The sequence below is a fragment of the Musa acuminata genome, chromosome BXJ2-11 (assembly GCF_036884655.1).
Source record: "Musa acuminata AAA Group cultivar baxijiao chromosome BXJ2-11, Cavendish_Baxijiao_AAA, whole genome shotgun sequence".
Lineage (NCBI taxonomy): Eukaryota > Viridiplantae > Streptophyta > Magnoliopsida > Zingiberales > Musaceae > Musa > Musa acuminata.
In genome coordinates this window covers 1,416,765-1,433,131 of record NC_088348.1, presented here as the reverse complement: position 1 = coordinate 1,433,131, position 16,367 = coordinate 1,416,765, and the positions used below count along the sequence as shown (strand labels likewise).

At 40.6% G+C, this 16,367-nt stretch overlaps 2 protein-coding genes across 2 annotated transcripts; both read right to left on the bottom strand.

Moving 5' to 3' along the window:
• Positions 1-691: 691 nt before the first annotated feature.
• On the bottom strand, positions 692-2,668 carry LOC103970181 (protochlorophyllide reductase-like). Its single transcript, XM_009383849.3, has 5 exons — positions 2,518-2,668; positions 2,336-2,437; positions 1,623-2,145; positions 1,182-1,540; positions 692-1,093 (listed from the first exon to the last, which is right to left on the bottom strand). Exons 1-5 carry the CDS (start codon positions 2,578-2,580, stop codon positions 938-940), a joined length of 1,203 nt encoding a protein of 400 aa, XP_009382124.2. The 5' UTR covers positions 2,581-2,668; the 3' UTR covers positions 692-937.
• Positions 2,669-3,313: 645 nt separating this feature from the next.
• LOC135627708 (uncharacterized) lies at positions 3,314-9,102 on the bottom strand. Its single transcript, XM_065133894.1, has 7 exons — positions 7,426-9,102; positions 6,202-6,292; positions 5,940-6,097; positions 5,797-5,848; positions 5,603-5,685; positions 5,402-5,495; positions 3,314-4,397 (listed from the first exon to the last, which is right to left on the bottom strand). Exons 1-7 carry the CDS (start codon positions 8,926-8,928, stop codon positions 3,817-3,819), a joined length of 2,562 nt encoding a protein of 853 aa, XP_064989966.1. The 5' UTR covers positions 8,929-9,102; the 3' UTR covers positions 3,314-3,816.
• Positions 9,103-16,367: the final 7,265 nt, after the last annotated feature.

Sequence of the window (16,367 nt, the reverse complement as noted above, 5' to 3'; positions counted from 1 at the left end):
CATCATTTGCCAACAGCGAGTTTTATCTGAGTCGATAGAGTGCTTTAACCTACTCCACGGCTCTGATTCAATGCTCAAGTGGGAATCTTGTCCTGTGTTCACTTGAAGCAGCAGCATGTCACTGCCATGAAACTGTTGATGTTGTTCGATGGTGGGTGCATTAACGTCATCTTCTATAACTCGATGTTATTGCACAACCGAAGACTTTTCCAACAAACAGCTGCAGAGTTGCGTTCCGTTCCGGAGAAGCCATATCGGATGAGGTTAAAGGAGGGGGGATTGGCTTCTTCGGTAGTTCTTGAAATGTATAGACTGCAAGCCTTTGGGGGCTTACTGTAATCTGCATACAATGCCGATCTGTCAAAGCTTGTGTTTACCTTGTGATTACTCTATTGGTAATGGAGAAATGACATGATTTCATTGAGACTTTTGTCGATGAAAAGCTTAGCCTTACTCCTATAAATTGAGAACATGAACAGAAGTTGCAAATGAACAACCTCAAATTTGAACACTGAAAAGGTCTTAAGGAATCACCCTCACTTTCTGTTTCATACATGCCAATAGATAGCTCAATCTAAACTCTCTCTCTCTCTCTCTCTCTCTCTCTCTCTCTCTCTCTCTCTCTCTCTCTTATGGGGTACTAACCATTGTTTTCTATTAGCATTCATGGAGAAGCTAAAGCTTGCCAATCTGGGATGAGAACATTAGCTGCTGTGACCAATATCCATTCATGGATGAGCACATGCCCCAAATCCATCAAAGTTACAGACAGACAGCTCCCCTTCCTCTACGAAAGATTGATTTGCAGATTACGTAACATTGGGCTCATAATATCTTTATTTTCTCGTCAGCTCAAAATTTTCAACAATGACTACGACAACAGTGATCTTTGCATGGCGCGCACACACACTTTGGACCAAATCATCTGCTACTAATCCTACGCCAAACCTACCAGCTTCTCACTTAGCTGCCACAGCCTCTGAGCCTTCTCAGGATCACTGGCTTCCTCCGACAACTGGTTCTCGAACGACGCCGAGTTATTGTTCCAGCTCCAGTACACGCCGGACTTAGTCAAGCTTGGATCAATCACCACCTGAATCGAAGAACACAGCCGGATTCCGAAAGGATCGTCGTTAGTAATCCTCCATGTTTTCTGGTGTCAGCCAAGGAGACGACGTTACCTGTGCGAGTCTTTTGCCTGCTTCCTCCTCGGAGACGAAGCCTTTGGTGATGTACTTTTGGAAGGGAGGAAAGAGGAGGCGGAACAAAGCGACGTGCTCCCTGAAGAGCCCGGTGGTGGCGATGCAACCGGGGTAGAGGGAGGCAAATGTGACCCCGGTCTCCTCGTGGTACCGCCTGTGGAACTCCTGCATCGTGAGCATGTTGCAGACCTTGCTGTCCTTGTACGCCTTGGCGCCGTCGAACTCGCCTCCGTCGATCATGGTGGAGCCGCCGAGCCCATTCAATCCCCCCGCGAGCCCTCGCAGGTCTCCCAGGTTTGCTTTCGGGGGTATGTTCCCGGCCAAGGTGTTGGTGTTCCCTGGGCACCGGCAAGCACACACGGAGAAGCTCGTGTTAGCGATGCGCCTCGATCGAAGGAATGTATCGGGTTCAGGTCGTACCTGTGATCGAGCCGACGATGATGAGACGTCGGGAGGGGTAATCCGATGCCTTGAGGTCCTCGAGGAGTTCTCGGGCGAGGAGGAAGTGGCCGAGGTGGTTGACTCCGACGCTCATCTCAAAGCCGTCGGCGGTGTAGGTCGGCTCTTTGGCGGTGGGGAAGTAGACGGCTGCGTTGCACACGAGGACGTCGAGGGGCAGCCCGCTCTGCCGGAAGTTCCTGACGAACTGGCGGACGCTGTCGAGGGACGCCAGGTCGAGGTGCATGACCTGGTAGTTCTCCTTGGCCATGCCGGCCGACTTGGCCGCCTTCTCGGCCTTGAGGAAGTCGCGGCACGCCATGATCACATTCCATCGTCCCGTCTCGGCCAGTGCCTTAGCGGTGGCAAGGCCGAGGCCCGAGGAGGCCCCCGTGACGATCACGTTGCCCTTCCTCAGCGTCTTCTTCCCTTCCGGGGCGGAGCTTTTGACCCCCGGGGTTGTAGTTGCAGTCTGAGCTCTGATTCCGGCTGAAAGATTATTCCTCTGCATTTGATTCAACATGAACGAGCTAACTGAGTTCTCCGAACAAAGAATTCTACTACCTCTGCTTTCTTCCTGATGCTAATTAGATGTTCTTAACTAGAGCAGAACAATTTGCTTTGAGTCAATCTTGTAACAATAAACACAATATGCAGAAGAACCACAAACTTCCTGCAAACTAAAACCCTCATACCTTGTGGCTCCTGAGAACCGAGGAACTGAAGTCCGACTTCATGGTTTCAGACAGAGACACACCCAAGAAAGCCGAGTCCTTCGCACCTCCATTAGCCTTTCCCTGCACCACCGAACAAGAAAGTTATAGCTCACATATCTGCTTCGGAAAGAAGGGTAAGAACAGAATCAGCAAGCTCACACCTCCTTGTGAGCTGAGAGAGCCGAAGGAAGAAACGAAGCCTGAAGCGCCATTGTGCTGCTCATGGAACCGATGGTTGCAGGAGGAGGAGGAGGAGCAACGGCAGCAGGGTTTTGTAGTGGCGCTGGATCGAGGGGATAAGGTGATAGAATCCGGGCCAACTTGGCGCGGAATCGGCCAATGAGGGTTCTTCCTTTGGATTGCACCCGTGGCCGTATTTTTATGGCTCATCTCGTTGTGGATCGACCTGTAGATCTGTAGATGTCGTTGTGGATCCACCTGTTCGATTTGGTTCGTTCTGGGCCGAGATGCATAGCCCTTCTCCAGCCAATAATGGAGCATGGGATGGGAGGGCCTGTTGATGAGCTGAGCTAAGCTGTTGTCCTTTTGTCGAGCACTTGCTGCACAGCTTGAGCGTGTGTGTGGGGAGGACTGATGCAAAACACTAATATTTTACTATAATTATTTAGATAATGTTGATATTTTTGTCAATAACGCATCTATTATTAATTATTATTTTCAATAAAGATTATCCATGCCTATTATGAAAGTTTTACAAGCATTTTATGATATGCTGTATTATTTATTATTGTCTCACATCCTTTTATATCATCATCCATGTCGTAATCACAGTCAAAGAGGAATGCTGCAAGAGGTCCTACCAAGTAGCTATAATTAACGGCCCAAACGATTTCTGATCCAAAACTCAACCAGAGATCAGATCATTGATGAAGACTTCTGGAGTTGCTTGTGTTTCTCACATCACAATTTCCTACCAAGTGAGAGGACAACATTCACTGTCAGTCATAATTAATAACTGAAACTTAGGGTAATTTTTCTTGCAGCATTTGAGTTTAGTTTCTCTTCTTACATCAACATATGGTAGAATAAAACAATGGGGTCCAGATCAACATGCCCCCAAAACATGATTGAGGTGATAAGAAAAGAAGAGGAAGATACAGAGAATGGACCAACCAGCTCCCAGTTTCACCATCTTTAGCTTCTGCTTTAACATGCAATTGCAGTAACATCCTCGCAATACTGATGGATCCTTGTGGAACATCTGTTGCTGGATTGGCTTTTTACAAATCAATCACGCAAATGGACAACGGAAACTCAAGTATAGGCCCAAATGGATATTACAACTCTCGCAACATCCATCTAACTGTACACAAAACTACAGCAGCAAGTTGCTGAAAGCTTGTAACCGAAGTGGAGGGTTGAATCAGCATCAACCTGGGCAGTGGAGGGTTGAATCATTTTATGTTGGCGATCTCCCTCCATTTACCACAAGTGAAGAATTATATTTGAAATGGAATGCCAAAATTCTGAAAAGTTCTAATTTCGCCGCATCGACTTGCAGTGACAATCACCAATCCCCAGGCCGAACTTTTTGGCACTGGCATATGACAACTGTTCAGGTCATCATTACTTCGAGGTGTCTGTTTACTAGCCATGAGCTCTTCAGGCCAAGTTGCTGAAAGCTTGTCACCAAAGTGATCTGGTTTTCGACTGAGAATGCTATTGTTTTGCTGGCAACTAATGTTCTGGTTACTAGGAGAAGGCGAAAGATGGAGCCCATTGGCTTCAACCAGAAGTGGTGAATTGGCCTGAGATTCTTCACCAACTTGGTCCTTCTTGTTGGAGTGAGTTTTCACCATCCTTTCCAATCCGGAGCATGGCCAAGGAACAGCTACTGTCACACCCTGGCAGTGGAAATGCTCATAAGACTGCGTGACAGTTGCTGCAGTTTTGCTCCTACTAGGCCGAGAATCTTCATCGTATCTCCATACATATACATGAGAGTCCTCACTGGCACAGATAACATATCTTCCATTAGCAGTCCAGTATGCTGAGATTTGGCTGCTTGTATTGCGAAACCCTGAAAAAGAAAGCAATGCATCAGCCCCAGCTAACAAACTGAAGAACAGTGAATGAAATATTACTGTAACAAATCAAAATATTATATGCAGGTAGCACTGCCGGCATGAATGAAAGTTTCAGGGTGATTTGGTCCACTTAGATAGGTCTTTCCATAAGAAATATACATCTTACAGCATATATATTTCCCATGCAATTAATATTGGTAGGAACCAGAAAAATATCAGTAGGAACCAATAACAGGTATCTATATCATCACAATGATCCATGCTCCAATCTTTGAAAGATCCATGAAGACTGATGTATATTTAACATAAGTTACTTTAGAGTGCTGCTTCTCACTTCATTTCAGGAGAGGGGTCCTGGTATTGCTCTATGCCATTTTAAAGAGATGTTTTTGACAAGGATTGTCATTCATGCTGACCAACGCATATGATTGATTTGGTGCTTGCTTCTTGGTAATGTGGAGTAAAAGCTTCAAAAAACATGAAATTGCATCTTACTTCAGTTTATCTATCCTGTTCACCGGTCACATGCATGCTGCTAATAATACATCAAGCTTTTACAATAAGCAAGGATCTCAAACAAGTTTCGGAGGATGATTGTGTCAATCATGATTTGGTAGCTAATTTCAATTCTTTCTTAGATAAATCAAAATTTCTTTGCCTCGCCTTTGCATCTCAATTTTTCATTTTCTTTTCAAGTTTGGCTACAAAACTTATACTACAAGTGAAGTTGTTTGATGTCAATAAAACAATAAAAATCTAAAACCAAATTTAAAAGTTTCCATTTTAATTCATAACGTGTTTCCTTACCATCTGTAGCTAGCATGGAAATCTTTTTTGGAGAACATAGAAATTAAGCAACATTCCCTATAAGCTTCTGCTACTAAATGCTCATACAAGCTCATTTGATGATTGATAAGAATAGAAGGCTAATCTATGATGTAAAATTATGTTACCTTAAATAAATGGTTTGAGTAAAATTCTAAAGTGGAATCTATACCTTTGAATTTGTGGACCAGTGCATCATTATCAAGTATCCGCACTCGTGAATCTGCAGATGTAACCAGCACCTTTGAAGAACTCCCTGGAGCAAACTGTTAAAGAAGCTAATTAGAAAGCTCATTATATTTAGAAATGATAATTAAATGATGGAGAAGCTCAACATTTTTATATAAAAAGGAAAGACTGATCATACAAATACCTGGAATCCAGTAATTTTCTTGTGTCTGGACTTCTTTTTCTTATTTTGCAATTCAATGCGACTTTTTTGGAGAAGCTTATTGTCTGAATCCAAGAGAGATATATACATACATAAATATCATAAGTTCGTTTAAAAAATTAGATAAAACAGATAGACCAAACTAAGAGAGGGTTTATGTGTTGGATGCACCATACCAGATGTATCATACAAGTGACAACTCCCCTCGTGTGAACCAACTAGAGCGCCCTTCAACAATCAAAAAGTTGAACAATAAAAATCAAGATATCAACTGATCCATACTTGGAACAAGTAAATCATTTAGTTCCTAATAAAAGACCTGCCCATCAGGGGTATAGCAGGCAGCAGTGACCATCTCATGCAAATCATTCCAGTCAACAATTTGACGATCTGGAATACTCCATATGCGGACTTTCTCGTCTAGGGATCCGCTAATGAAGTACCTGTCATCAATAGGATTGAACTGGATGCAAGTCACTGCATCAATGCAAATGTAAGACGTATCAAGAAGGTAGCTAGAACAGAAAGAACATACCAGAACAAGAAAACAAAAAATAAGTCAGAATATAATTTGAGTGTACCGTAGTCACTATGTGTGAATGTTTTTAAACAGCAGTTGCTGGACATGTGCCAAAGCCGAACAGTTTTGTCCATTGAAGATGAAAGAAGGTACTGAGAAATAAACAAACCAAGAATAATATGATCAACACTTTAAGCTTGAACCAGAGAAGATAAACTCCTTAATCGACATTTAAAAAGCTACTTGAGTCTGCAAGCATTCATTGATAACATCTGAACAGATTGTAAATTTCAGCATACTGGTAGTTATACCAATTAGGAGAATAAAATGGTTATCAAAAGTTTCATGATGCAATAACTAAAAAATTGTAAGATTTTCATTTATCACAAAAAAAATACAAAACTAACTAGTGAGCCAGTAACATATTTTGGATCATCGTTTTGTTGCTAGGAATTGCAACAAAGCAATATGTCAGGAGGTAGTAGATCTTCATAATATTTTTAATCACTCAGGAAAAAAAACCTATAATTCTTACTATATAAAGCATTCAAATAACTGCAAAATCTGGTTTTTGACATAATACTACAGTAAGCAAAAAAACAACCTCAAACTCTAAACTTAAACTAAATACAAATTCTTCAGTAAACTTTACACCGGGAATGGTTTAGGATTCAATCTAAAGGACTGTACGAAGCAGATATTAGGCTTCAAATATTAAAAAGAAAATTCCAGAGCCCATTAGTGTTGTTTCATTATCCACCTACGGATGATATCAAGCGGGCCATGAAAGGGCAGCTTGGCTAGTATAAGACTGAAAGGCCAAAAACCTTTTGACTCGGTACAAAACCAACCTACAGTGCTATGATAATACTATTCAAGTAAACTTTAAATATTGGATGCTCCTAACATACAGAAGATGTATCAAACACGAATGTTGGTTCTTACAGCTGAAAGCATTTTTCTACTGTAGATACATAGCATAATTATGTAGCTAAAAGGAACAAATCATGTCTGTTCCTGAAAATTCTACATAGCCTGTAACTTTCTCTCAGCTGTGCACCACTTCCATGTTTAGAATTCTGACCAGCACAAGCTTGCATACCCGAAATATCCTAATTCTTCTGACAAACTACATGTATATGTGCATCACTGCATCTCTCCTCCTAAATTTCTATGTTCTCTAAAGTTTGATCAAGTTTCATGCTCTTATTTCATCATATATAAACCTCTGAAGGTCCCAATATTATTTCTCACATATAAAGCTGATGATCAGCAGCAATTCTACCTGTGATTTTGACCAAGAGAGATCAAGGACATCATCTGAGTGGCCTCTGAAAGAACATACAGGGCTCTCTGACAGAGAAAACATATGTTCTGGCATCATAAGAGGGTCCAAGCTAACAGACCTCCGACTGCCAGAAATCTTTGCTCTTCGCTTATTTTCCCAATGGTTCCCTTCGGCACTGGCCAACACCAATCTTGGATCTGGTGGGCAATCATCGATTGCCACAGCAAATGGATTGAAATTCCCACTCTGCTCAGCTACTTTTAGCAAATCCCCCTTTGTAGTGATCTTAGAGACTTCCCACACATGGATGACACAGTCCTCTCCGGCAGTAGCCAAGTACCGCCCGTCCAAACTAAACTTGATGCACCAGATGGAACCATTATGGGCCTGAATAGCCTGGCTCATGTAAAGACCGGTGAGCTCCTTGTGAGACTTCCCAGACTGTCGGACCTTCACACGAAGGTCTAGGCCGGGCGCACCATCCTGGCTGTCATCTGTAGCAGAGCTCGATCTCCTCCCTCCCTTCTCCGAAGATGTATCTTTCTCATCACTACTCCGACGCTGCTGATGGTGCCCTCCAGCTATCGCGACACCCGCCACATTCCTCAGGCTCCTGAGCCAGCTTCCTTTCTTCTTTGGCCTCGTCCCTCCCCTGGAAGCCCCATCGATTCGTGGCGCGCCACCGGAACCGCCGGAGCTGCCGCCGCCATGCGCGGCCTCCTCCACGTTCTGCCGTCTCATCAGTTCTTGAACGATGGGTGACCAGCCGACGCACATCTTGAACTCCTCCATCGTGAGCTGCCGCCCGGTCTCAACCTCCCTTAACTTGTTCCACATCCCATCCTTCCCGAATTCCTTCACCACGAACTCCCTCCCGTTGTCGAGGTTCTTGATCAAGCACCTGGGGTCATCGCACGTCGCGCGGTCGTCACCGTCCTCCCAGCGGTCTCTGCTGCCGACGCTGCTGCTTGCGTCGCCGTCGGAGACATCGAGATTCCCGGTGGACAAGGGCCGAGATCTCGAGAAGAGAGGCGGCCTGTGGGATACCGGCAAATTGATCGATCTCTGATGCTGGTGTTGGTAAGGCCGGCGCGGAGGCTCGGGTTTATTTACGGAGCAGGGGTTGACAGACCCATCGGATCTGGATCGGACCATGCCGGCGGCGGGGGCCGAGGGAGAGGAGGAAGAGGACGAGGAGGCATCCCAGGCGGGAGGCGGTGCGCCGGCGGGTGGGGGGAGGCGGACGAGGGTAGGGTCTCCGGCGAGGCCGAGGCGCTGGAGGAGGAGGCGGCGGCGTTCCGCGACGGGGGCGGGCTCGGAGGTCCAGACGTCGAGGGAGGGCAACGGCGGCAGGGGGAAGGTGCGGCGGCGGTGGCCGTCGCCGTCGTCTTCGGAGGCGGAAGTGGAGGAGCAGGACGAGGACAGTATGCGGTCCAAGGACTCGTAGAACTCCTCTTCCTCCTCCTCCTCCTCCTCCCCCTGTTCCTTATCGTGCATCATTCCAGCATTCCGGATCGCGACACGGCCGCGACAAGAAAGGAGCAGTTGGCTCCCGGGAGTCAAAATTGAAGGCAAGCAAGCAAGCAAGCAAGCGGCGCTTCCGCGACTCGGAAGAGAAATAGAGGGAGAGCGAAGGCCGAGGCGATTTGTTGTTGCTGTTTTCGTCGTCAGTTGATGAAGACTAGGAGGAGCGAGGTCGTAAGACTAGTCGTCGCCGTTTTCGTGGAGACTTGCTTAGTCGTGGTCGGTCTTTTTCGTTCGTTCATTAACTCTCACAAATCAAAATCCAGCTGGCATCATTATCATCTATATGTATATATACTAAATATACTGTATTTATTTTTAAATTATATTATAACAATTTCATATTTTTAGAACTCGTAAATAAAATAAAACTAATTAGATCGATTCTTGTCACTCCCTCTTCTATATCATTTTCTGCCTTCTAAAAAAGAAGCCACCTCTTAATTGCACTCTAACAACAACGCACTTTAGGTTACGTGAAGTCAACGGCTATGCTTAAACGTAGGCAAAGAATCGACGGTGAGTAACTGCTATGTAATCTTCATGGTGAATTGGTCTTCAGTCAAATGCCTAATAACTTCTCTACGTAAAAGTTGACTTGTGCAGGCCTGAAAGGTTCGGACTACGTCAAAGCTTCCGGTTACAGTCAATTTCTCGTCAACGTAGACGGATTTCGACGCCACAGATGCCTACCATGTGTGCGTTGATGCTGCCTAAGGTTGCAGGGAGGACATGGAGGATGTGTAGGAATTGAATCGGCGGCCACAGCTATGACCGCCGAGCATTCAATGGATTACTTCTGGTTACAGCTCTACTCGTCGATCAAAGCGAAGGCTAACCCAAAAGCCTATGCTGCCTACGGCTGAGATCGAGTGAAATAATAGCTGAACAGGCAAAGACCAAAAACAAGACAACACTTGTCTTCATGGCCTGGCGATGCAAGTTATTATAAGCTGTCTGCCTTTTGACCGCTTGTTGTGTCACAGCAGTGCCAGTGATGGATGCCATGCAGTGACTGTGATCATATGTAGGAAAAATAAACATAGTGGGGTGAGAGAAAAGGTCACAGAGAATGATTTGTTTGCTGTAGACAGAGATTCGACTGGTGCACCGTTTCTATCTTTTGCGGGTGGAGGCGAAAGAAGATGGTGGCGAACAGTCGTCGGACTGTGAAATATGTGGATCCCAAAATGTATGAACCGCATCTTTCACTCGTTACGTAGCAGGTGAAAGTATGACTGCGTGAACAGCAAACAATCTCATTCTATGTATCCAATATGATAAAGCTGAAACAGTCTGCCTGCTTCTGGATTATTTACAAACAAAACAAGATCCAACTCGATATCGTCTCAACCTTCCAAGTTTTACTCCTTTCTATGATCTCAAAGATCTAAGAGGGATCGAGTTCATGCAGGTGATCTCTCTCTCTCTCTCTCTCTCTCTCTTTTCTCTTCCTCATAAATATTTAAAAGGAGAAGAGAGATTTGGGTTGGGAAAGAGGACGAGGGACCATCCACTAATGGCCATATCCCATCGTTTTCTTGGCGTCCCACCACCACTACCACCTACATTTGTGTCTCTTGAAGTAGTAGAACTTGGAGGACAGGAAAGGAGGGAGCAGCATGCTGTTGGTTGATGGCAGGCCATGAGAAAGAGGAGATCATGAGACAGTTGTTGATCTCACGCAGAATGCTTCTCTTATCTGCACACTTTTACCCATAAAATGACCGAAGCAATGAGGATCGCTTTAACCTACGAAGCTCACATAGTTGAGCACATTTCCCTTGCATCCCTGTAAAATAATACAGGAAAATTTGCATTTGGACTGTAGAAAATGTTTTAAAGTTTTTGTGTGGACCAGCACATAAATTTTTCTTCTCCTCAGAAATGGACCAGTCCATTTTACTGTATCGGCATGATACTGAGCAGAACCTCGCTCCTCAGGTGATGTGGGCAAAGATATTGATGGTGAGGCTCCATACTTGTCCTTTAATCACACAAGAAAAGAAGACATTGTGCAACTTGACATATACATAGTACAAGGCCAGAGATGAACTCTGTAAAAAAGAGATGGATAAGAACAGTTGAAAACCTAGGAAGACTTGGGAGGCCACTGAGTTGGCCGAAGAATTTCCACTGAGCTGCAGGGGAATGGTAGTTTCTGCTGGATCCCATAATAGTCCTCATGTGAAGCCACATGATCTGCCTCCACTGCCCAAAAAAATCCTTGAAATCTAAATAGAAGTCAGTCATGAACAAACACATTGAATGACTCGATCAAGTTAAACCCAAAAGAAAGAAAGCAATAACACCTGTAGGTCAGCATCTACAGCTGAAGATTATGCACGATCGTAATTGCATGTTGGGTTCAAAGACATGCTTGCAGGCTCTTGATTGACTCCTTGGGAAGCAATAACCATTCTGTGGTCCTCCCATTCAATTGAAATGTACTACTCCAGCTCGGAGATTGGCACTAAACCACAGTAAGGGGACCATCAAAAGGTAAATCCCATCACTCGCACATCTCTTTGTTCCTCACTGCAACTCAAGAGCCCATATGTTACTGCATCAAAGCTGCAGTTGTTATCTGCGGTAGCATTCCACAGGAAGACGAGCTGGGGACATCGGAAAGGGGTGAGCACATGGAGGATGCAAGGGGAGGTACGAAGCGAGCTCAGCGAGTTGACATGAGTGGGAGGCATCTTCGCACGTATCGCTGTCACCGGCCAACGCAGTCTCATCTTCAACCCTTCTCCTTTTGCTCGATATCTTTGGCATTCTTTGGCGCGCACACAGGCTGGTGGTTGCTGCACAGGGTTGCAAATGGGCAGTGTTGCAGGAAGCATGTGAGGCTTCCTTGACTTGTTAATGTGGATCTTTTTAGTTTAGTTAGCAAAGGACTGGTTCTATTATGACATATAATTGAAGCAATGAAAGAGCAATGTCAGAAAGGGCACATAAAATACTGTGTATGATTCCCAAGTCAATGGTTACATTCGTGGTTGTTACTTATCCCCCTCAACATTCATGAACACCATGAATGATGCTTTGAAGACTGTTCTTACGATCTTCTGCTACTGTATGCCTCGAATCCATAAATAAGGGTTCATTAAGCTATCAGTTTAGAGATATAACTGGCCTCGCAGAAAATATCGTGGGAGTATAGTTCATTAAGCTGCACCTCAAAAATCTATGAGGAGTTTGGAACCGGCAATTCAATGGCTGGTGTTATTCCTACTCTGAAAGTTCATAGGATTTCATGTCGATTTGACGGATGGTGCAAAAGTATCCATTCGGTACAACGGGCTCCGATGCCCGCCCACTCAGTAAAATCCATGGCAGCTCTACTAGCTAATCTATCATATCAAAATGAAGAATATTAGCTGAAAGGGACCAAATACCGGAAACCGAGAAGACGCTTGAATGGTTAAGATCCAATGTTGTAGAAGGGATCCTTTCATAAGACAATGGGTAGACTTCAATCGACCTCATCAAAATTAAAGAGTGTTCACTTTCTGTATCTTTAATTTCGAATCTATGCGTGTAATGTGTAATTTGACACAAATTAATATAAAACAAATTGTTTGGCACGATTAGTTTGAATTAAATCTCATACAGTTCCTCCTTGTCCAGATACCACCGGCAGAGAAGAAAGGATTGCTGTGACAGTGACTGAGACTAAAAACAGAGCCAACAAAAGCCATTGAGAAAGTTAAAACTGTAATACTCATAATCGAAAGGACAAATTATTAGATTATAATTACTTTATCTAATTAAATAAATTATATTATATATGATTGGATTCTAATTATTATTATTGATTAATAATTTTTTTAATTATATCATAATTTCATAGAATATGACGTTGATGAGAGGGAATCTCCTACCCTCTACTCTTGTCTATAAAACGACATGACTTTCTATAAACGAATGAGATAATAGATATATTCTCAATCTCCCTTAATATTTAATTTATCATTCATAATGATTTGTGAATGATAGGAAAAGAGGAGAAGGTGAATCTAGTTCTTCTTGTTGATCAACCTTACTATAGCTTTTAGATTTGACGACGATGCACCTGTAGATCAAATAAAAACCTTTTGAATGACATCGAAATACATGCATCATAAATTTGATCTATCGCTTTTCGGTTCAAGTTTCTAATATTAAAGTTTTTCATATAATAGTAGCATAATCATAGTTTTTATACTTACAATTGATATTAGAGTCATGCTTTAAAATCAAATACCTTATATTTATTTATTACCACTCTTCGCTTGTGAAAAAGGATTATTCGATTTTGATTATGATGCTTAAATGATTTATTTGTGTTGTCGATCTATTTTTTTATCTAGTCTATCATATTGCTTGCTTGACGATGATGTACGGTTCATCGTGTTTGATCGATTGATCACCGTCAACAACTTGCTGTCGGTGATAGTATTATTGAGGGTGATGGCTTCCGATGGTCACTAACCTAGTCGCGAGCAATGATTCCATATAGGTGCTACTATATATAGTGGAAGCATCATGGGGTACCATAGCTGGCAATGATCATATGCACAGCTACTTATGTGCACCAGTACTACCTTTGACCGACGGCTATAGTAATGTCACTATGGCGGCATTTATTAGTCATGGTTAATGTCAACTAGATGATAAAGGCTATGATTTCCAATGGCCACATGGCAAAGAAGAATAGCAATGATCGAGTGAATGTCTGGGCACAACCATGCACTACAATGACCATGGGGGGTCTCTGGTTGTCGCGTGTACACAATTATGCAATAGGGCGCTCGATCGACGACACTCGATCAACGATGTATGACTATGGAGGTGTTTCGCCCATGAGCAACCTATACATGGTGAAAACAATCGCACATGGGTTGACGACACGACTTAACACGACGACGGGTGAGATCGTCGATTAATTGTGTAAGAATAGTCATTACTCTAAGCGATAACCATAAGTGATCGCATGCCTCACGTAGTAGTCGCTTAAGGAAAAAAATAGAGTTTTATTTATCTTTTAATTCTAATTTATATCTTTTTCATAGTATTGTCGTTCAAAAATTATATATTTTCATTATATATCCCAAGAAAAATTATAATTTAATCTTCAAAAATTAATTTTTTTACTTTGTTTTCTCGATTATAAAATTATCTAATTTAATTTATTTTAATCAAATATTTTGTTCAAACTTAATTATGAGTGTATTTTAACTACTTGATTAGATTTAGATTCTATCAATCAAATTTTGATCGAATTCAAAGATAATTAAATTTTGATAAATTTTAACTTTGATCAAATTTAATTTTTGACTAACTTAATTAGTTTGATAGTTACCCAATTCTAAGCCTGCCCAATTAAATAGGGTTAACTAGCCCAAGGGTTTCATAAGGAATTAAAAAATCATAACGAGACATTTGTCTAATAGACTCATTAAGAATTGTCATGATATTGATAGTACCATGTAAAAATAATTTTTCTTAATGGATATCTAGATGTAAAATTTGATATGCAAATTTAGAAAATTTATTTATGACATTAAACAAGCCTCTAGACAATTATATATAAAATTTCATAATATCATTATTTTCTTCAAATTTAAGAAAAATATTATTGATCAATATTTATGTTTGAAAATCGATAGGAGCAAGTTTATTATATCGATTTTATGTATGAATAAAATTTTACTTACCAATAGTGATCTTAATTTATTATATAAAAACTAAAATAGTTCTTTTCATATGTAAATTTTCTTGATAGTAGAAAAGTCACTTTACATTTTATATTTATTAGTTGAATGAGCAATTTATAAGGAAAAAAATATAAAGTAAGGTGTTATTGTATTATCAATAATAGAAATTGATTTTGTGGCATGTTTTAAGACAACTAGTCAAGCTTTATGTAAAATTTTATTTTAGGACTTGGTATGATCAGACTCAATTATCAAATTATTGTGGATACTTTGTGATAAATCATAATAGTTTTCTTTTCTAAGAATAACAAGTACTCTAGTAGTTTTATTAAATTACTTAATGGTTAGAGAAAAAATCTAGAAATAATTAATATTATTTAAGAACTTGAATTCTACTATATTAATTGTTGGTACATTCACTTATGACTTATATCCTAAAGTGTTTGAAAAAAACATAGGTTTATAAGTAACTCATAAAGATATTGTGATATATGTTTGAGTGGATATTATAATTGATATTTTTATGTAATTAAAGTTATTTATTTATATTATCTTGTTCACATTTATATATGTATATATTATATTGACAAAACAAATTATATGGGTCATTTTGGATTATATTAGAAAAAGACTAACAGTGATATGATATATAGAAGGAAATACGACATTGATGACATACAATCACTATGACTCGCATTAGTAGTTAAACTTAACATGGTATTATTATATTTATTTGACTTATTATTTTATAAAATTTGTGCCCACATATAAAATATTTTTTTTAATGTTTCAAAATCCAATTAAGTAAAATTATTTTCAAATAAATTTTTATTTTATTTATTTTGATTTTAATTTTTTTTATATCTACTAATGAATGGGCTAAGTGGGAGAATGTTAGACTATATAACTCTAACTAATTAGGTAAGATATATTATAGGTATGATTGGATTTTGATTACGTTTATCGACTAATAAAAAAGAAGTTCAATTATAGTATAATTTCTTATGAGATTATCTGAATGGGAAGGACTCACTCAATTACCATCCTACATCTTCTAATAAAAGGATAGGACCCTTCAAGGATAAAAATCAATTATTGAATTATAGATCTATTCATAATATCCTTTAGTTTCTAATTCATTGCTCATAGCAATCTTACGAAAGATAAAAAAAAAAAAGATTATAAATCTAATTCTCTTTACCGATCGATATTACTATAATTTTTTAATCTAATAACAATATATCTGTGATAAAAGTTTTTTAAATGATATTAAAAGATAAACATCGTAAATTTGATATATCATTATTTGATTTCAATTTCTAATATTAAATTTTTTCATCTAACAGTAATATAATCATAGTTTTTATACTTACACAACTAAATAAAACTAACACAGAACAATCAAAGGTCGCAATTCTTATCATCTCACTCTTCAAAGCTCGCACAGTTTACCTCTCTATGCAAGGATGTTTTTGTGTACATGAATTTGGTTAGTATTCTACTATGAGTGGCCAACTGACATGAAATTACAGCCAAAGCAGCTTATGTTGCAATGGTAGGTAGACCTACAAACTTCCTTTCATATGCTCGAAATGTGACTATTGATTGCATGAACAAGAACCAAATCACTGTTATTTCCAGAGGTTGATCATCCAAATTTCGAAGAAAACTCAATATGATCCCGATTTTGAATATTTTCATACTTGAAAATCA